Genomic DNA, 21,761 nt, shown 5'->3' with positions numbered 1-21,761 from the left:
CCCTCGCAGGTGACCAATGGGACATTGCACAGTCCCTATTTTCTCCTTCTCCTATGGGTTAAAACCATGGAAAATGGGCTGGAGGACACACTTTGTGTCTTCATTCACCACCAGCAAAGGAGGATCTGGCCTTTTACTGTTGCAAAGCAACAAAGTCCAGAGCAAAAAAACCCCTTTTCCTCTTCCTCTCCCCTACCAGCACACAAACACACGTGAAAACACTCTGGGCTGCAGTCTGGGCTAGGAAATAAGGGACGGATCCCACCAAGCAGGGACCATGGGGATGGGAAAGGGGGGTACTCAGACCTACAGACTGCAGGGCTGGATTGCTCCTGGCCTCTGAGCCCCCTTCCCACCTCAGAGCCGCAATCCTGCAGGCGTTGGCCCTGCAGGCCCACCCTGCCCAGAGGCACCCACTACTTGGGAGTGCTACTGCATGCCACAAAGTCTTTGGGGTGATTAGTAAAATGATCCTCTTTGCGGTCGTGTTGCTGTTGTATTGAAGGATAATTCTCTTTATTGCTCACAGGGACGATATATACAGAGGAAATGATTTATTCTGAAATTAAAATGCTCAGTTCAGGTCCTTTAGTTGTCCAAAAGAGGGTGAAATATGGAGAAAGAAGATTTCAATTGGCAGCTCCCAGGAGGTTGGCTTGGGATAGGGGGGAGGGCAGAGGGAGTCCCCTGCCCTATTTGGCCCCATATCCAGTGCAGCCAGGTCCCCAAAAGAGCTAGTAACAAGAGGTGACAGGGGCAATGTGTCAGTGAAGGGACAACCAGCCCTGGGGCTGCTGGGGATGCAGTCAGGTAGAGGCAGCCATGACTCAGGACCAGACTCTCCTGTGCCTAGAGGGGTGTAGAGGAGGATGGGTTTCTCCTGCCCTCTCTCTGCATCGGTCCCAGGGCTTCGGTTGCGCTGCACTCTCGGACATCCCCTCCCCTTCCCTCTGTGGGTTAGGCAGGGTGGGAATCCTGAAATGCCTCCAGGGTTGACACAGTCCCATGCAACCAAAATGAGACTCCCATGATTGGCTCCAGGCCTGTGGCCATATCTAGAGCAGGTCAGCATCCCCACAGCTCCGCAGGGATCGGGAAAGATTGGCCTGAGCTACAGGGTCTGGTGATCCCACAGCAGGAGAGGTCTCACTCTCCCGGAGACAGAGCCCTGCATGGATAACAGCCTCTAAGGAGCCTTGCTAAGAGGCAGAAGAACATGAGCCATCCTGCACATGGGACAAGGTAAGGGAGAAAGTCAGAAAAAGGTGACGTGGAGAGGTCAAAGCAGCCGTCATGTATGGGAGAAGTCAGTGCAGAGGGTCCCTGTGAAAATGCCCATCATGACAGGGGGAAGAAAAGTGAGGGGTGGAGAGGACGAATGAGGGCTGATCGCCCGAGCATGTGCTACATTGCAGTGGTGACCACCTTCTCTTCAGGCTCCAAGGGGTTCTCATAGGCATGCTGGCTCTCTTTGGACCTGAAATGGGAGAGAAAAGCACAGGCAGTTAGCTCACACAGGGATTAGGCTGGACTCCAGCAAAAAGAACAGGTTCCTCAAAGGCATTGCTGGGGCACTGACTATGCCTGTGTCAGCCACGTACTGACTGACTCTGTGCTTGCAGCAATCCCAGGGTAGGAAGTTAGGCAAGCATGGAGGTCAACATAGGATCTTAAAGGCTTCTCCTTCCCAAGCTATTAAACCTGCAAAAGAAGGAGGCTGGGATGGAGGTAGGGATCCCTCTCTGAGGGGGACAATTAAGACCAGGAGCATGTAGTGGAGGTCATAGAGATGACTGTTTTGACACTCAGCATCTGGATGGTGACCTAGGGTCATGATTTGGTGGTTCTGATCTCCCCTATTCAAAGGTGTCATGCAGCATAAAAAACCCCACAGTGTAGCAGGTTACAAGGTGGTGGAAGGACCATGGGACTTGGCTTCATGGAAGGGGAGAGACTAGGAGAACTGGATTCTTCACTACCTTTTCTTTGCCCTTGTGGAGGATATGGGCCACAACAACCAGATACATAGGATCTGTGAGACCCAGAGTGGGAGGGAAGCCATGGCTGTGCATGCCCAGAGGGCCAGAGCAGAGCCAGGAGGCTCAGGGAGAAAGTCTTGAACAAGGCCTTCACCTGAAGTCAGCTGCTGCTGTTACATATCTCCCTTCATGGCCATTGGACAGGACAACTTCCTGCTTGTCTCCGATGCTCACCACTGCCTCGACGTTTTCCCTGAAGGGGGAGAAGGAAGAGCCCATTGGTAGGAATTGAGACAGAGCAATGGAAGAACCTTACTGATGTGGGCAAGGAAAGAGCAGCTGGAACTCTTGACGATACGGGAGAGGGAGGGCTTCCCAGATTATCAGCGCTCTCTTGGCTCATAGGGGTCTTCAGCCAAACCTATGATCCTGAACTTGCTGCCTGGGGCAGCAGTAGACTCCAACTGCCTTCCCACCAGGACACAGGAGAGGAAAGACGCCCCTCACTGCTGAGTTACACAGTGAATTTTACAGCGGCTCCTCCCGTACTCTGAGTGCCAAGAGCTGCAGCTCGCCCAGGCAGAAAGTCCTGGGGATTCTTTTGCCACAGGATGAAAGAAGGGCTCCCCAGGGAGCTCAGCTGTGCACCCCAGTTCCCTCTTAACCCAGTCCTGCAATCCAGCTGTGACTGCAGCTAGCACTCCCAGCACCAGCCTGGATTGGTGACAGTATTGCGGCACTCAGTCAGACTCATTAGTCAATACTCGGGATTGTTTTCTCCTGCTAACTGGTTTTTCCAGATTTCTTCTATGTGATCTGTTGCAAGACAGTCACCTGCAGTCCAAACTGACACACAGAACAATGCAGAGACTCTACCTCGACGGGTGCAGAAGGGGTGTGTTTGCGTGTGCCTGTGTATCCGTGCAGGCAATACTGAAGAGCTCCCGTTTGGATCTAAGTCTGAACCCCTTTCAGAAGGAACTGCAAGGCAGGAGCTGGATGTTCAACCTCAGCTGGAGCTGAGAAGCTCAGACTGGAATGAGCCCCTGAACCAAATGGCCCCAGAGGCACAGAAGAGTTTAGCTGGGGTGGGTGGATGCAGGTCCCTTGTGTGTGCACATTGCTGCCTCCTTTAGTGCTCGCTAAAGGGCAATTTCTGAGACTTTTTCAAGGAACAGAACGGCATAAACAGGCAGTGACTTAAGCTGATAACTGCTGTCAAACTGACAGCGCAGAGCTGGCAGCATGCCAGGCTGCTGAGCTTTGCGAGCATCTCTTCTGAAGAGAGGCCAGATTAATTAAAACGAGCTGCCATCCCCCCCAGGCCTCCTCGCTGGTCTCGCCGGCAGAGCAGAGCCCTGGTGCTGGAGCCAGGGACACCTCTGTGCCCCTGGGAAGAGGCAGCCCAGCAGGCAGGGGCAGAGGTAGGAGGTGGCATCTCTGATTCCTGCCGTGTGGGTCAAGGTCTCCTTTGACTCGGTTTAAGGACAGTGGTTTCTCTTTGGCAAACATAGACTGCATTTTAGCTCAGTCCAGACTGCGGAACAACTTCACAGATGCAAAAAAAGAAAGCTGCAAATTAGGAGATATGTTTATGTATGTGTGTGTGTGTACATATGTGTGTATATCTACATATATATTACACACACACACACTCATATATTTGTTTCAGCTGGAGCTGAATGCCTCCCTTTAAATGTGTCTGGGCTGGAAGCTGCCCTGGTAAGCACAGATATATCTAGATCCCTCTAGGTCCTCCCTTCTCCTCATGTCTGGAGAGGCTGCAGAGCTGCGCAGATATAAGAAACCTCAAGCTGGTGGAAAGCCCAGCGTGCCAGAGCTGGAACAGAGCAAGTAGGAACAAGGCTATAGTCCATCTTCTATCTTTCCCTTGACTTTGGGCTCGGATTCAAGATCAAGTTACTGCAGCTTAGCAAGTTACCATGGGTCAGCTGAGAGGAATAGCAGTCTGCATGCTCACTTAGCCTGAAGCGAATGAAGGGTAATGGGCCTTGCTGCCTGCGGGCTCAGCTCAGCCTGCTTAGCTTGTCGGTGCCCCAGACTCTGCATAGAGAGCTGTCTTGGCTTTGTTGTCATGCTCTTCTCCAGCTCCTTTCATACATCTTTGCATACTTTATCTGCTTTGCAATTCCTGCTATTTTTGGCTTGTTTTCCCACGGACATGAGGCCCCTGGGATCACACCCCGATAAATTCCCTCTTTGGTTCACTGTATGAATTCAACTTTGACACCAAGAAACCATGGCAAATGCACAGGGAATAAGTCCGAGGAAGCTGTCATCAACAAGCCTTGAGAGTACCCACTTCTCAGGAAGGGTTTTACTCTCCTTTGGCATCTTTGTAGGGAATCAGCTCATGCTGCAGCCATTGTATAATTCAGTTCAAGATTCAGATCACCAGTTTCTAATCTTTAGGAAACCAGGCTCAGGAAAACACTTATTTCTGCTCACCATCCCTCAGTTCCCTTTTCCACAGGGCCAGAAGTGTCTTGACTACAAATCAAACTTGTAGTCTTTTAAGTTCAGACTTGAAACTTGAACAACTAGGCTCTTCTCAAGAGGGGTTAATGCAGCTGAATTGCATGGCCTTCTTCTGGATGGCCTGCACATCCTCAGTAATAGTGAACCCTGTCCCAGGATGCTTCTGCTCTCCTCCGAGACCTGAGCACCTCCAGGGCTCCCTGTTGTGTTCACCCTTTAGGCACCAGTCTGCTCACCTCATCTTTTGTCCTAAAGCCATGTTCGTATGGGATGGAGGAGCTGTACCTGAGCTAACCTTGGCAAGGACAACCTTGACCTTCCGGTACAGCTCAGTGCTGTGAAGACCCTTGTGCCCAGCATGACGTAATCTGCACTTCCCCGCGCAGTCTACTCTTAAATAACAGTGCGTGCAATGTCCCTGCAAGGGGCTGCATGGTGTCAGAGTGCTGCCAGGTCAAGAAGTTAACGTGATCAGAGAACAGGACAGGCAGTCTTTTCTCGACGTTTTTGGCTTGCTCTGTGCAATGATCGCTGTGTTCCCAGCACTGGAACAGATCTAAGAGGCGATTAGAAGTGACCCATGCAGAGATGCTGGTGCAGCGAGAGCTAAGCCAAGCCCAGAATAACCCCTGGGTGCCTGGGACTCCCAGCACTTACTCTTTCTCCTTACACCAGAACTTATTGACCACAAAAGCGATGGCCACCAGGACTAGAAACACAACCACTGCGATGACACCTTGTGACCATGGCTGGAGGTTACCCCGGGCTGCAAAAGGAAAGGATAACACATATTAGAAATACATCCTTGCACTTCACCAATTCAGCTTAGCTTCCTCATACCAGCTTCAGTGACGTCCAGCCAAGAGTTCGGTCTTGCAAAGCCAAGAAGAGCACGTTGCTGTTAAACCAGTGCAGCCCTTAAGCGACGGGGCTGCACTGGCAGCAGCACTGACGGGGGAAACCGAGGAAAACTCCCCATACAGGCAGGAGCAAGAGAAAAAAAATAAATAAATCAGAGGCTGAGGAGAAAGGTTCCCAAAGATGACAGATATTTTAGGGTTGGCTCCCCTGAATAGCGTGGCAAACCTTGATTGTCTTTATAATGTGAACCTGAGCACAAATACTGCTGTGTGTAGCTGGAAGAAAATCTAAAAGACAATTATTAAACACTTGGAAATAAATGCAAAGGAAGACAGAAAGCCTGTGTGTGTTAAACAGGAAAAATACCAGAATTACTAATGGGTAAAGCTATGGACCTGACCAAATGTGATAGTATTTGTCTGAAGTGGTGGGGGAAAGATGGAAGAGGGGTTTCAACCAACTGCTTACTCTGGATCCCAAAGTCCCACAGACAATGTTCCCGCTTATTTTCCAAACACTGCCTGGTCAAATAAGGACTCTGTACAGGCCCAAAAGATGACACTGTACAGGGTTTTTTTTTTAGCCGTGAGATGGCCAGGGGTGAGGGCCAGTGAACTTCAAGACAACCTTGCTGATATCAACCCTCTGGTGAAACCGGTGCACTGTCACTTGGGACCTCACTGACCACAGTCCCTCACATGGGACAACACTGCCTTTACCTGACTTGTCAGTCAGGACATGAAGCTTTCTAGGGAAGGACCAGGAGGAAGCAAAACCCCGACTAGACAGGACCTTATCACACACTGGCACAGCTAGCATACAACCACATGCCTGGCTTGGTTCAGCAAGTCTGTTTACAAGAACATCTGAAAAAGAGAGTTTCACTTTTCTGTAACCATGCCCAAGAAGTGATCTAGTCACACGAACACTTGCAGAGGTGCAGAAAGGTTGTGAGATGTACTCCAGGATGCAGAAGAAACTCAAGGCTAGCACCAAGAGGAAAATCTTGGTTCCCAGTCTTTTGCTCAAACTGCTGGTTTAACACTTCTCATGGGCTGCCATACTCAAACATACTCAGACCCATCCTTGTTGAAAATTGCTGAAAAATGTTGAAAAGAGAACTTAAGAGATGTTAAGACTGTGTAGACACATTCCTTCAGGATATGATTATCACTTTGTTCAGGTAAGGTTTTTCTTGCTTCTGTTGATCAAAAAACATAATCTTTGCACATAAACCAAACCTACCAGCCACAGCCCAGTGTGAATAGATGGGTCCAGGCGGAGGGGAAGGTGTTAAGCTCCCTGCCAGGGAGCATCAGACCTCAATCCATACAATAACCTGCTCCATGCCATCTGCTAGCCCGCATGTGAGGAAGCCCTTGCAGAGGGCACAGAGCACAGGCTGACCACAGGGAGGTCTGCAGAAAGTGGCACTGGCCTGTGTCATGGGGCTGTCCTCAGCCTCAGCAAATACTGCTGCCCTGTATTTTCCTTCTGGCGCTGGAGGTCTGCACCAGCTGAATGCTTGCAGTAGACAAATCTCTGCCATAAATTGCAAATGATCTTTAGTAGAGGCAATAAAGGTGAGCTGTGCAAACTATATTTGCAAACTAAACATCCACAGTCAGCTACACACTGGATCTGCTGCTGACAGCTATCTCATCTCTTTGGTCTCTTTGGGGGAAGGGGGATTGTCTTCTTTAAGAGTGCCAGATCCTCAGATCATGCTATTGCAAGAGGATCTTGGCTTTTATTAAAAACAACATACACCACGACCAACAAGGAACTGTTTTTCTCATGGTGGTGAAACCATGAAGTGCAACTCAGATTAGAAAACAGAGCAAATACATGCAGCCCCAGAGTATATCACTCCTTGCCCATCTCCTGCAGTCGGGACTGCTGCTTGGCAGGCAAACCCTTGGGGCCGCCGCGGGTGGGCAGCTGACTCACTGCTACTTGGGGAACTGGAAACACCCTGGGCTTACCAGGCATGGGAGCAGCCCCGGCCAGCCGGAGTCGCAGAACAATAGCAGTAAGCCCTCGCTCGAGCAAGCCGGCAGTGACACTTAGATGTGTTTACTGATGAGTCCTAGGGCCAAACTCTGCTCAGAGGAATGCAGACGGAAATTCCCTCTTGTATCAGTGTGCTTCAGCTGAAATCCCCTTGCATCAGCAGGCTGTTGTTACCAATAACAAAGAGATGAGAGGTGTTGGAGGGAGGAGCAGGACTTGGGCATTGTTCCGGGGTATCTGGCATGGAGGAGAAGGTCCTGCCTTGGCTGCCCACACAAGGGTGCAGCCTCAAGCATACTCCTGAAAACCGCCTTTAGGTTTGGCCTGCTCTGTTTCCTTCTTTGCCCTGTCCTTGGCTGTCATCGCTGCCAGATTTATTCATTATTTGTGTTTTATTTTTCCTGCCGGGGCCAGCGTTTTCCATCTGAGCCTAGGAAGCGATGCTTGGATCCAGTCCTCAGTGAGGTTGCTGCTGGGGTAAAGGGAGTTCAAGGCCAATCTAGATATACCCATATTCAGTGGTGACCGAAATCTCAAAACTTGCATCTCTTGATCTCTCAGCAAAGGAGGTAAGAAGATAAATGGGCAGGAAACTTCCTCTAGCCAGCTAGTCTTGGGAGGTACTGTGTGGGTTTTTTTTTTTTCAAGGGAAATCTCACTCAAGCAGCTGTTTTCATGAGACTTCAGAGCATCCAAAGCCAAAGGGGAAAAACTCAAACCTAGATCAGGTGGGGCTGCTTTTGAGAGACCTCAGAAAGCACTGCTGCAGGGGGAACTGAGGAGCCAAGGATTTAAACGTGAGTGGAGCAGTCACAAGTCCTGAGCACAGGCGCCTGGGCTGGGCCCTTCTCGGATTGTTTCACCGAAAGTAAATCAAGCAGAAGGCAGCAATGTCCACACAGGCGGCATGGCGACATGCTGCACATGTCCCAGAGAGCCTGCCCCAGCCCAGGGAAAAGCCTTGCCTTGCCTGAAGTTTGCCCTCAGCCCCGGAGGCTAAAGAAGTCCTGCTTCAACAGCCAGGTTCACCTCCTTGCTGCTGAGATGCACTCCAAGCCGAAATTACTCCCTTCCCATCTCGAAGCCTATGGGGGGGGGAGGCTCTCATGGTGGGAAAAGGGTCTCCCCACTCGCCTCCTCCATCAGCCCATGCCCTTGGACCAGGTTTGTGGGTCCTGCGCTGTTCCCCTCAAGCCTCCCCTGGCTTGTGACCCCTGCATTGAGGCTGGCACCAAGGAGGAATATGGCAGTGGAAATGTCGAATACCCGCCGCATCAGGCCGAAATGCCCTGGTGGGCACAAGGAGGTTGCACAGGCATATTAAAGAAGGAGCAGCAACCAGGCAGAGACAGGAGCAAAAGTCAGGTGGCTGCAATCTTATCAGGAAGGAACTATGCAAATCTCAGCCTTGCCTGGCGGGCCCTGAGACACATCCACACAAAGCACACCGCTGGGAAGAGGTGTTGCAAGACAACACAAAAGGCAATACACCTTGCTATCTTGCTGAGAAGGAACAGCAGAAATAATTACTCTTGCCTGCAGAAGCAGAACTACGTTCCCCCAAAAATTCCTTAGCAGGGATGATACTCCCAGGCGAGGATGCCTTATGGCCCTTCCACCTCCTCTGCTTTCAGCCCGGAGGCAATTGGGGCAAGTTTTTTTTTCCTTGGACAAGAACTTCGAAGCCAAATTAGGCAATGCAGGGTGTAACCCCTGTGCTCATCAACATACCGGTGCCCACGCACCTGAAGGCACAAACAAGATCAAGAAAAACACCAGTGTCAATATATGCTCTTGCCCATGCTGACTCTTTTGTAATCAAGGGTTGTTTGAATGAACGTACACGTGTTTTGATGCATCCTCCTCTAGTGCTCGGAAAACATCAGCCGTTGCCTGTGGTTTGTCACGTCTGAGAAGGTTGTACCAGGCTCTAAACCCTTGCTAAAGGCTTTTTTCCTTCAAGGCAACAGCTAAACTTTTAATCCTGCTGACGGTGGAGACCCCACACTGTTAAATCCTTAGCAAGTTAGTAAACAAATACAGGAAGAGCAGTCAAGGTTGGGGCATCAGAAGGAGAAAGGGGGAGGGAATTTTCCAGGACTTTGCAAGGATCTGATTAGTTTTAATTATTCCTGATTTATGTTCTTTCATGAATGGCATAAAACTACTGTCACAGTGATAGGAAATTTCTCTATCAAGTCTTCAGGAAGGGAATGGAAGCACAGTTTGCAGAGGAAAATATTTCCTCCTGGCACCTCAACAATGATCGACATTAAAGATTAACAAGAGAATATATGAGGTTTCAATGAACAGGAAAAGCAAGCAAGCACAATGCATTTTTGTGGAAGAATGAGAAGAGAAAAGAAAAGAAAAAAAGAAGAAAAAATAACAAGCCTTAAGAGAACAAAATACTCATCGCAGTGCACAGTCCTGCTGGAGATAAATCAGAGTTGTTTTTACCTCTGAGTAACTAGGTGAGATAAATCTCTGCCAAGAGTGTCAGTGCTGAACTAAACAGGGAAAAACTATCTGCTCTTCGTTTCCAGCAAGATTTCGCAGCCTGATGAGCACCAAACCTCTCCTCTGCCCCCACTACCGCGAAGCCAAAGCCAAAACCAGGACGCTCCCCCAGAGAGCTCTTTCGGGGTGCCCCTCGGCCACCTGCCCCCGGCTCCCCGCGCCTCGGTTTCCCCGGGGAGCCGAGCCGGAGCGATGGGCGCTCACCTTCCTGACACGAGCCGGGCTCCAGCAGCAGGAGCAGGAGCAGGAGCAGGCACGGGGCGGCGAGCCGGCGGGCGGGCATGCCGGCGGGCGGGCGCGGGCGCTGCTCGCCGGGCGCCGGAGCCCTCCCGCGGCAGCGAGCGCCGGGTGAATTATCAAACGCGTCGCGGGAGGCCGATGCTGACACCTGCCTATTGCAGCCCTGCCCCGGGAGGTGCCTCCGCCCGCCCTGCCCAGCACGGGCTGCCTGGGAATTTTGGGGGCAGGTGACTTGAACCTGACACTTCCCTCAGGGCTTGGAGAAGGGGGTGGGGAGGGCAGGGGAGAACAGAACACGATAAAACACCCCGACCGGCAAAATCTCTCCAGTAGCCAGCACGGGGCTGGGGAGTTTCGGGAATGCGGTCCAACCGACGGGACCTGAAATCCCGCCCCCGAAGGGCAGTTACCCGGCGGCTCACCCCCATCCCGAAGGGGGGGACCGCAAACGTGCGCTCCTGGCGAGACCCGACCAGGCTTCGTGCTGCCAGGCAGGTCCCGGGGCTGGGAGCACGGCCCGAGAGTCGTCCGAGCGCCAGCGGGCTCCGTTTGCTGCCCAGCCTGAGTGAAATGAGGAGGGAAAAGCAAACCAAGGCATAGGTGGGAGAGAAACAGTTCTTTGCTTTTCAGGCAGCGTTATTAACAACCCAGGGAAATAGATTCATGGCTTAAAAACATCCCTCGGTTCAGCCGCACTCGACACTGATTACTCCCTCCCACATCACACGCCTTGTTAAATCGAGATTATTACAGGAATCATTAAACATAGTAAACACAGAGCTCATTTTATTGAGCCTTTAGGGCTGTTTCCAAAATTTTTTTGACACCAGAAGAGGTAGAAACACATGATTAACTGTGACAGATAACAACATTACAGCTGACGTCTTACAGCTGGCAAGCTCCCTTTGGAGGGAGCTGCGCACATGCTGCGGGACGGGGGAAGGCATACGATACTATTCCAGGTCTCGAGTTAAGCAGATTTCTAGCACATGCAGGATTTGGATGGCTGACAAACTTACACTGCAGGAAAATAAAAGCTATTTGGCTTCATGGCTGTGCAACTGCAGTTACTCCCTAAGGAAATTTTAAAATTGTGAGGCAGTGGTTTCATTTTTAGTGCTCTCCTTGGTGTATCTCAGAGCCTTTCCACAAGGCAAAGCCCACCCTGGGTCACTGAACGCTCCCTTTGGCTCAGTCGGCAGCGCCTGAACTCTCGTTTTCTGGATCTCATCCTTCACCACACAAGGACCCCAGCTGGGCCACGGGTCCTGACACAGGCACGGGATTGCAGCAACTCATGCTCTTCAGCTCCAGAGCTGGTGAACCGTCCATGGAAGCTCCCACCTAGGCTGAGAGCCTGCGTGAAATGTAGAGGGGGCTGCGGAGATGGCAGGAGAGAAGAGTCACAGGAAGAGCCAAGAGGTTAGGACGCACAGCTTCAATTCAGCATAAACTTCTTCTCATACTGCCCTTCACCAAAGAGGGACCCATGTGGAAACAAGCAGTACCCTCAGGAATATGTAGTTGATGGTGTAAGAGATGCTAGGCTTCCCCTGTTCATTCCTTTTCTTTCTTCTGGGTCTAAAGTAATGTTATTTATCCCAGAAAGGAGCTTGAGCTGGCCTGAGAAGTCCAAGATTGAAGGCTAGCTCCTAACTCTCTCCCAAATTCCTGTGTGTCACCCATCTTTCTGTGCCCAAATGCCCACTCGCAAAGTGAGGTGATCCTATTGCCTCGCCCTGATAGTTTTTTGCTGACAAACTCTTCACAGCAAGGAACTTCCTTGGGCTATTCCTGAGAAGGATAAGGTATAACAGGGACCTGCCCATAATAAAGTCTTGTAAAAGCCATTCAGTTACAAATAATAAGGAATGGGTTGGCTTGTGAAGATGTAAAAACGAAAGTGAAGTTTGGTTTCTTAATGACTTATTTGAACTTCATCCATTCAGGGAAAGCATGCAGAGCTTGTGCTCTTTGGTAGTTATTTGTTGATCACCTCTCAGCACAAATCCATCCAAAAAAAAAAGAAAAAAAAAAGAAAAAGAAAAAAAAAATCAAGTCACCAAACATAAACCCCCCAGTCCTGTGGCACTCTCAGGGATAAAGAAAACAAACAAGCAAACAAAAAAAAACAAACAGTGTCTGAGACATGAACAGGAGAGATTCATATCTACTCCAGGACATCTCGTCTACCAGGTTCAGCTCAGCTCCAGGGGACCAGGGGACCCTGGATGGTGCCTGGCTCATATTCAAAGAACAGGGATGTCCCAGCAGCACACCTACTGGTCACGTTTCTTAGGGCATGTGGTGGGGATGTGACAGGCAGAGATGAATGCAGGGCTGCTGTGACATATAACAATAATTTGCCCTCTGATCCCTGATTGTATAATTCTCACCACAGCAACGTGCAGCTTGGGACCAGCAGAGAAGGGAAGCTGTAATTTCCCACTGCAATGCTCCGAGAAATCTCACTGTCCCTCACATTTAGGTCCTCAGCTGTACACAGCTGTGGTGAGACAAACCCTTTCAGGCACATTTTGCAAGTAAGGGAAACTGAGGCACAGAAGGAAGAAAGTCACCCCTGCAGCCAAGCAACTAGTCAAAGTGCGACTGGAGGCAGCCTCAGGTCAGTTCTCTCCCAAGGACTCATAGAAGTAGTTGCCCATGCAGCAGGTCTTGTACAAAACCAGATCTCGGTATCTCAGCATTTATGCTGATGTGCTCCAATTTTTTTTTTAACAAAGAAATGTCTTTTTTAGCCAAAATAACATTTGCTCAAATGCATTCCTGAATCTAAAAGGTGTTCTTGGGTGATATGGCTCAAAACACAGATGCTAGTTCCTTTTAGAAAAGCTTTGTGGAGCTCTGTGTTTTTATGGAAGTTATTTTTCTTTCTCCTTTACTTCCTTCCTTTCTCCTTCCTTCCTTCCCTCCTTCATCCTCTCCATCTCCTCCCCCTCTCTCAGAAAGAGTCATAAAAATAAAGAAAAAAAATAGATAAGCACAAGGCTGAACAGCCCCTAAAAAGGAGGCTGTATTTTCCTTTTAAAATTTTGATTTTTAAATGACTGCTCAAAAAATTTTTGGTTGTCTCTTTTGACATTTTTGATAAAAAAAATAAATATTCTCCCCACCTGCCCCAGAATTCCCACACTTTATATTGACTTTCAGACCTTCCCTCACTGCACTCCAGCACTGCAGTCCAGCCAGGAGATTTGCTCCCTTCTGGCACACACACAGGGCAAAGAAAGAAACCAGTCTCTGTGTTTTATTACACATTTTACCAGACAATTGATGAGTCCCCCAGGCAGATGCTAATTAGAGATGTTTCTCTACAAAAGGCCTTTTTCCACTGGAGCAAGCCGGCAATAACCCGCCGGGGGGAAAGCCTTGGGAAGCGCTGATGGCTGCGCATTGCCTGTGCAAACCCAGCGCGGCGCAAGGGCACCCCTGGGGCAGCCACGGCCCTCGCTGCCGCCGCGGGGAGCAAGGCCAGGCCAGGCCCTTCTGCAGCCTGGACTCCTCCGTGGGGTCAGCCAGGACTGCGCTTGGCAGGACACTCGTGCCCTGCAATGAGTTAGTTATTTCAGCGATGGGTTATTTAATTACAGACCAACCCGGCTGCCGTCACTGTCTGCAGGCACCGTCTGTTTTTTTGCAAGGACAGCAAGGATCATCCCTGACCCCCCACCGGCCCTGTCCTCTCCTCTCCTGAAACAGCAGCACCAGGGTTGTGCCCACATTCACCCGGTGCCAGACCACCAAGCTCATCCCACCCTGGGGCCCCAGGGCTCGCGTTGAGGCTGTGCCCGTCGTGGCTGTTCCCCAAGCCCAGTGACGTTCTCCCACGGGAGCAGCACCCAGCAGGATGGAGGACACCTGGCATATGTGCCAGGGCCTCTCGCTCGTGGTGTATGATGCGTGGGAGATGATGCTCCAAAAACACAGGGTGCCTTCACAGCCGGGGGTGTCCCTGGGCCAAGGCGGTGTTTCTCCGTGTGTCCATCCAGTCTGCACCATGTGCCTAAACAAGCCCCAGACACAGAATGGCGACATAAATGGGCATGCAATTTCAAGCAAATCCAAGGAGAGGAGAAAACAGAGGTGACTGCCTTTCAGATGTGGTAATTCAGGTTGGGTTTGAGAGCAGGCTATTCTTCTAAAACATGAAATCTTCCCCAAACCATGCTGGGAACAGACTGAGACCTGGGACCCTGGAAGAGGGGCCACGTGACGCTCAGATCTAGTACAGTAGAGCTAGATACTGCTAGATACTGGCTTGCTGCTGGAGGCATTTTGTTTCCAGTGCTATGTTAAAAAAAAAAAAAAAAAAAAAAAAAAAAGCCCACTTAACTCCTTAATGAATCACTAGAGGGGCAATTTGTTAAAACAAGCAATCCGTCAGACCACATAAAACCTGGCTGATATGCCACTGCAGATGCTCGGACATTGTAAAACCTGGCTGACACCCCACCACAGATGCTCGGAGGGTGGCACGGCGCCCAGCAGCCACTGTACGCAGAGCCGTGCCATCCAGCCCAGGTCTCCCTGTGGCATCACCGAGGGTGGTCTTGCAGGGCGCTTCATCCCAGCCACATGGGACATCCCAGTGCTCCAGGCTGGAGACCAGGCTCATAAAGCCCCCAGGCAGTGGCCAGTGCAGGTGCCCGTGTCTGGGACTGAGCTCCGACACAAGGGCTGTGCTACTCAGTTCGTTTTTCCTTGAGATCTGCTCAGTAACATCACTGTGGTCCGCAAGTATTTCCTAGGACAGTCTCGGTAATTTTCTCACACTTATTAATTTTTAGGAGGCCCTCTCTCCTCTATCTAGCTGCTTATTTGTACATAACTGGCCGATTTTGTCCTTCTGAGCTCTCTGCTCTTCTGTCTGCTTGGGTGAAACAGGCTGGTGGGTTTAACAGCTATTAACAAGGCTGACAGCACATTCACATCAGCCACGGGCCTTACAGCCTTAAAAAACTGAGGCTAGGAAAACAACCACCTGATCTGTCCCACCTTGCCCTGTGTTGGGTAGGAATCAAACCAAATGACCACAAGTGACCCTAAAGTCCCTGAAAGGAGAGAAGTAAATCCTTCTGCCTCTGACTTAGCCTTATGGCCATGGGAAGAACCAGCATTAATTAGTCCCCTTTGGCTTTGTGGTCTGCTCAGAGGGCAAACCGCTCCTAATGATTTCTAAGCACAGGGGAAAGTGCCTCGGCCCTGCTGGAGCAGCAGATAGTCAGGACCCCGATACGCGAGGCACAGAAAGGGAGAAGAAGGCTGAATTCTATCTGGATATTCCCTTCTGCCCAGCGCTATCAAATGCAATGAATAATTTACTATCCGATCATCTCTAATCTTCATCCCGTAAAATCAGTAGCAAGCTGGGAGGGTTTTTTGAAGCCTCCAGCTGCATTCGCTGATAAGACATGAGGCAGGAAAGATTGGAAGCCCATAAAAATGATAATCTCAGGCTCCAGTGTAACTTAGTGGAAGGGTTTTCTCCTGTTCTTTCATTAAGGATGGATTTCATGATCTTCCTTAAATAATAACAAGCCTTCTCATGAGGAATCTCCCATCCAAAAACTGATTGCATCATCATTAGGAAATAGGAAGCCAATCAGGCAGAAAAAAGTAGCTGGACCACAGGTTAGCGCAAGGGCCAAGTCCCTGTGGAGCAAACAGCATCTGTCATTACAGGGTCGGAGGAAACTGGGTGATCAGAGGGAATTTCTGAATGCAGAGAATTTCTGGCCATCAGGGCTGCTATTCTGAGGTGAACAATCCTCCAACTCTTGCTGGTACTTGGCTAATTTATCCCTCATGTGAAAGCTATTTGCTGGCTGAAGAGAGAAGGGCAGAAGCCTATGCTCTCTGCCCAGAGCGTGCTGGAGCATTCATGATCTCTTTAAACTTTTTCCTGGTTATAACTCCCATCATGCAAGGTGGAAGCGAGGCCTAGCTGGGCGGGGGTGATGTCCCTGTCCCATGCAAGCGTTGTGCAGTCCAAGCTTAACCACAGGGCTCCTGGACCTCCCTGAAAACCAATCACATGGCATCAGTTTGTGATCCGAAGCTGGGCTGCTCTCTCATCCAAGGGGAGGAAGGTGAGAGGGAGAAACCATTCTGGGGGGGTGTCTCAGATGGTCAGAGGCAGGCTGGGCCATATCCAGCAACAGAACTGAAGAAGCAACAAGGCAGGGCTTTGTGGGGTGACAGTCCTCCAGCAGATGCCTTGGGGGTGCCCCATCCTAAGCAGTATGGATGTTCTTTCCCTGGCTTGCAGGAGGGAAGCTTGCAGGTTGAGGAGGTTGACATGGGTGAACTCCTTTTGTCGCCCACACAGCCCAAAACTGGTATGGAGACCATCTAGAAGAGTTGGTGTAAAACCATCATGCCAAGCTGCTGGACAAGATCCTAAACGTGAGCGTAGTCATCAAGCATAGTCCCGTCTTCATAATCCTGCACTTCCTTAGTATGAAGAGGAACATCACAAGTTGTTCAGTTTGGCTAGGTATCCTGATGGATACAGAAGATGGATGAACGGAGACATCCCTGTTGCTTGTACACATTTTTCTGTGAGTGTGGCCATTGTCTAGGAGAAGAATGGAAAGGGGAAAAAAATACCAGTTCATTGACCATTTACACATGAATCTTAACCAAGATGACCAAGAGGAGATAGAAAGTGTTGGCTGTTTCAGTGGGGGGAATGGTTTCAGGAAATAATTATTCCAGATACCAGAACAGAAGAAAATTAAAAGCGTAAACTATAATCAGATGTTAAGTTGCTTTTCTTCTGCTAATTGAAATAATGTTTTCCCCACTATCCACCACTCTACCCCTCTCAGATGCTAATCCCTATCAAACATGGACTTAAAATTATAAATTCATAGGCATCTTTCCCAGGAGCAGAAATTGCTTTGCCCTGTAACCTCTAAGATGAGGTCTTAATAGGAATTCACGAGCAGTCTCTGGTAAAGCTTCATTAGCCGGAGAGAATAGACAAGGGCAAGTTGCAGTGCTCCCTAACCACTCTAGGGAAAAATTAATTTAAATTACTTTGTAAAGTAACAAGGCCAGATAATGTGTTTCCTTCTTGGATTATTGTTTTCCAACACCCTAATGCGCTCGTAGGTTAGGTTGCTTTGCCTGTCTTGATGGTGGTCCATACTGATTAAGTTGTGATTTATGGAGAGCAGCATCCTTTGGAGAGAGAAATATAACCCCTTTGGCTGGAGTTGGATGGAGACAAGGTGAAGGAATGGCTATTCCTCACTGTGTTCAGCTAGGGACATCCCCATGGCTTGAAGTCTGTTGGGGCAAAGAAGCAGGCCTCAAGCAAAACTTCAACACTGGCCAAAAGAGAGGCCTTTCTACTGAAGATGACACTTCAGCTTTTCCTTGGTTGAAAACTGGTCCAATCCAGTGGAAAGAGTCTTGCTAATTTGTTTTCTTCAGGTCATAGTCTGAGAGGTGCCAAGCCCTGGCTCCAAGGGCCGGACCGGCATGGGAGACCTCCGCCAGAACCTCAGTGTTCAGCACAGGTACTGGCCCCAGGCTGCTTCCTGACGTATAGCCAGCTAAAAACTGAAATGCACTGAAATGTGCTAAAAACTAAGCCTGCATCCCTGTGGTGAGCTGTGATTTCTACCCCCTCTGAAACATTTGAAAACCCTTGTACCCAAAAGAGCTGACTTTTCTTCCACCAGCAAGAGGCAGACCTTTCCCCTGGAAGCTCTTTGTGCTATAGGGCATGGGCTGGCTTCAAACCCTTCTTGCTGGGGTTGTATTTTTTTGTGTCTTTATGGAAATCTGCAGTGACACGGAGTGCCAAGTGAAGTGCTGTGGGAAGATCCGGCGATAAGCAGCTTGGCAGAGGGGAGCTGCTGGCTGTAATTCTTCAGAGTGCTCTGCTCTTTCAGCGGGACTTGTGGGTTGCTCTGCAGCCCAGGCGCAGCCAGCACACCGCATTATTAACCTGAGAACTGTCGTGCAGAATAGGCCTGTCTGGCTAAATCGTCAGGGGACGCGGGGATAATTCAATAAAGAGACAAAGAGTTCAAAGGGCCTTTCGGCAACTGGAGAGCGACAAACGGGACTGATCATCTGAGCTGATTAAATAGGTTCACAACTGACCCAGGAGTCCTAGGAGACCAAACTGAAGCCTGGAAGATTTATGAGGAGCTACCTGAATTGGAGAGAGAATATATTTCTTTTATTCCTGGCTTCTGAGCGGTTCACTGTTGTTTTCAAAGCAGAGAGAGTATGCCAGAGATTGAGATAGAGGGACAGATAGTTAGGTAGGTAGATAGCTAGATGGATGGACAGACTCATGACCTGTCTGATTATTTTTCTGTCTCCAGATACTTGGGGGAAGATAGAGGAGCCCCATGGTACCAAGATTGATCTTCTTTGATTCTCTTATCCAAAACTGCAACACTCACAAATGGCATTATAATCCTCAAGCATAAGATTTTATGTTCTGCTCTCTCATGTCAAACCAGCTCCTGCATTTACTTGTCACTTGAATTTCTTTTATCCCAATCAGCAGCCAAGCCCTGCCAAAATTCCCTCCAAGCCTTGCCAAATTCTCGGCTCAGGCTGTGATCCCCAGTGTTTCAACAGCTCAGTGTGTGATAAAACGCACCTTGAATCCTGCCTAGTTTTTCTGTCAGGACGAGGCCGACAGGTTCATAATGCTCCTTGAAAGCTGCAAGGCTCAATTCCCCATGGGAAGGACATCCCTGTGTCCCCATGGGGTAGACGAGAGCCAGATTTTGGTGTAACCCCGGCAAGGTGCTCTCCTTCCCCCTGGATGCCAGTGCTCAGCATTGTCTAGGGAAGACCTGGTGAGGTGGTTTCTCCAGAACCCACAGCCTCTCAGGAGCAGGAGGAGGTCCTCGACAAGAGCCAAGGAGCAAGTGGGAAATTGGCCTGTGCATCCTTGAAAAGTGGGGTGCACGCTGCCAGAGCACTGCCACCCGGCACTAGCCCTATCTGTTTCCTGATAGTCAGCAAAAGAAACATCTTCAGATGGCATCTCACTCCTCCTTCTTTCCAGCATCCAACCTTTCAGCTGGCATTCGAAGGCGAAAAATAACAGGGCCATCAGAAGCAAGCAAAATGCATCTAATAACCTCCACTTCTTTTCAACGAGCTCCAGTTGTTGCTTTACAAGTGTACTCCAACCCCAGCAAGTGCCAGACAAAAGCTCCCCTCTCCTCCTCCGTGTCTGTTAAACAGCCTTATTATTTCCGCAGCCCGCATCTGCTGGGTGGCAGGCACGATTACCATAACACAGGGGCAGGATTTGGCCTGGCTGCTCCACTGTCACTATTGCAACAGGCAAGAGCATTTGGCTGCTTGGAAAATAAAGCAAAAAAAAAAAAAAAATCAAGCAAAAACAACCCAAACGTGTGAAGTCACTTTTCTGGCTACGGCCCAAGCAAACAGATGTAGGTAGGAAAGGAGATGGGAAAAATCACATCATCTTCTGCTTTGCGCAACCGTTCAGGGGCTCCTGTTGTCAGGGAAGGAGGCGGGAGGGACACGGAAAGGCCGGAGGGATTTCATGCTAAACCAAGGTGCTAAAGGGTTTCTGCACATATGCTGAAGCAGAGGGAGCTTTTGGGGGACTCCAGCCTGTGTCTGAAGTCCTGGAGGTTCCTCGCCCCGGAGAGAGGCTGCGGCAGCCGAGCTGAGTGCCGTGAGATGGGGGCAGCGCGTCGGGGCTCCCCCGGGAGGGACGGAGAGAAAAGGGCTGAATGGAGCGGAGCAATGTCATTGTGCTGCCGCGGCTGGGAACGGGCCTGCCCTTTAAACCGGCGCGTGAATAGATTTCGAGGACAGAAGTCGAAGACCCCTGAGAGATGCCTTTGCCTGGGATCGAAGAGGAGAGGCTGTTTCCAGGACTGGGAGAGCCATTAATTAAAAATAAAGAAAGAAATAAACCGCGGGGCACGGTAATAGCCACCAGTGCTCCTGCCTGGAAATGCGTGCCCTTGCAGGGGCTTCTCACCCTGAGGTCTCCTGGGGTCTCCCGGCGACTCCCCACAGCCCCACCGGCTTGCCTGAGCGAGAGCAACGGCCTAAGACTTCTCCTACACCTTTACCCCCCCCCACCCCCTCCAAATACCAAATTCTGCAGGAAAACAGCTGCACTGTTCCAGCAGGCAGCTCTAACACACGACGGTCTGTCCGTGGTCACCGCGTGAGGACCATCAGGGGCGTGCAGGAGCCGGGTGCGCCGCGCAGCCTCTGCACACCATTGCCCTCTCCTGGGAAGAGGCAGGAATATTTAGCTGTGTTATAAACCCCGTATCGCCAGCCGGACGTTTTACCTGCGGCGGCGGTGGTATTTCTGGTGCAGGTGGAGACATCCTGCCCGCGGCGCGGGCAGGCAGCACCAAAGGGCCTGCCGGGGAGCCCAGCAAAGCCCCGGCGGCCTCGCCAGCCCTGGCTGTGCTGCGATCGCAGGAAGCGCTTGTTCTGTGGTTAGCTTTGATCTAACAGTTATCTGCAAAAAGGGGTTCCCCGAGACCTGTTCAAAGGACGTGCTTGCCAAAAGCCGGCTGCGCTGGAAGCGAGAGCAACCGCATCGGCTCAGATCTCCCTGCTCCGCGGCCAGAGCGGTGCTGGGCAAGGATGTGACAGCTCCTTGCCACCACCAGGAGCCGCGTTGGGGCACGGCATGGGGCCCACGAGCTCCCACTGCAGGGCAGACACAAGCACGTGGAGTGGAGACCGACACGTCCTCATCCTTGGGACGTCCTCATAGGCGGAGGGGACAACCCATGCTCTTTCCCAGAAAGGCCTTAACATTGCCCGTGCATGGGTGTGCACGTGCAGGACTATATCCCGGCGCCTGCAAGCGGCGAGATAGCTGGGGCGAGCTCGGTTGGGGCAGAGCTGCTGGAGGGTGGCTCTGCTCCCCAGGGGCAGGGCAGATGGCTCATCCACCCCAATGGTCTGGCAGAGATAGGAGCAACGGGCGGCTTGGTCATGCTGGGGAAGCTCCACCGTTGCTGCCGGCTGGGGAAGAGCCCAGGAAGAGCAGCTGGTATCTGCCCAAACGGTTCGGTGTCACCCGACCTGGAAGGGTAGGGGAAAAAACAGCTTGGCGCTGGCTAAGACATGGCAGAGAGCAGATCGGGGGGATTTCTGCAGGTAAAACCAAAGGCAAAACCTCCCAGGTGTTTTATATCGTGTGCCGTTAGGACTTGCGGGTCTCCCTTGGTGCCGCTGCTCCTGCCGCGGCAGGCAGACCCCCCGGGATGGCACGGCAATCACCGCGGAGGACGTCTCACACCGCGGGGCAGCGGCTGTGGCCGGCACCATGGGCTGCCAGAGGAGAGGGCACCCAGCGGAGTCCCAGATCATGGCTGTGCAGCACCTCGCACAGCGCAAAGCAGATGCCCAGGGGCTCCAGCTGCCAACACAACAAACCCCTTGGTGCCGAGCGCCCATTACGGTAGGGTGTTTGGCAGTAAAATGGCTCAAATCCACAAGCCTTGCTGAATCCTGTGCAGGTCTCACGATCAGGGAACTGACGTCCTACAGAGGACCTACAGTCACAGCTCGTTTCTGGCCCGCCGCTTGCAGGCTGGGCAGACCGTGGTGCCAATTCGCCACCCACGCGTCCGCAAA

At 50.9% G+C, this 21,761-nt stretch overlaps 1 protein-coding gene across 1 annotated transcript; it reads right to left on the bottom strand.

Annotated features, from left to right (window-relative positions):
- Positions 1-519: 519 nt before the first annotated feature.
- On the bottom strand, positions 520-10,155 carry PDZK1IP1 (PDZK1 interacting protein 1). The gene is made up of 4 exons (XM_062581865.1): positions 10,077-10,155; positions 5,136-5,244; positions 2,134-2,232; positions 520-1,477 (listed from the first exon to the last, which is right to left on the bottom strand). The coding sequence occupies exons 1-4, from the start codon at positions 10,153-10,155 to the stop codon at positions 1,405-1,407; spliced, it is 360 nt and encodes a 119-aa protein (XP_062437849.1). The 3' UTR covers positions 520-1,404.
- Positions 10,156-21,761: the final 11,606 nt, after the last annotated feature.

This window comes from Rhea pennata, chromosome 8, assembly GCF_028389875.1.
Source record: "Rhea pennata isolate bPtePen1 chromosome 8, bPtePen1.pri, whole genome shotgun sequence".
NCBI lineage: Eukaryota > Metazoa > Chordata > Aves > Rheiformes > Rheidae > Rhea > Rhea pennata.
The sequence above is the reverse complement of the archived record's forward strand: the minus strand, read 5'-3'. Positions and strand labels throughout refer to the sequence as shown.

What these genes read in the sequence shown, in the direction of transcription:
- PDZK1IP1 (XM_062581865.1), bottom strand. Translation starts at nt 10,155, where the DNA reads ATGCCCGCCCGCCGGCTCGCCGCCCCGTGCCTGCTCCTGCTCCTGCTC. An exon ending in GCCCGGCTCGTGTCAGGAAG is followed by an intron (nt 5,245 to 10,076) that starts GTGAGCGCCCAT and finishes TTCCTTTTGCAG; the next exon opens with CCCGGGGTAACCTCCAGCCA. An exon ending in ACAGCAGCAGCTGACTTCAG is followed by an intron (nt 1,478 to 2,133) that starts GTGAAGGCCTTG and finishes CTCCCATTTCAG; the next exon opens with GTCCAAAGAGAGCCAGCATG.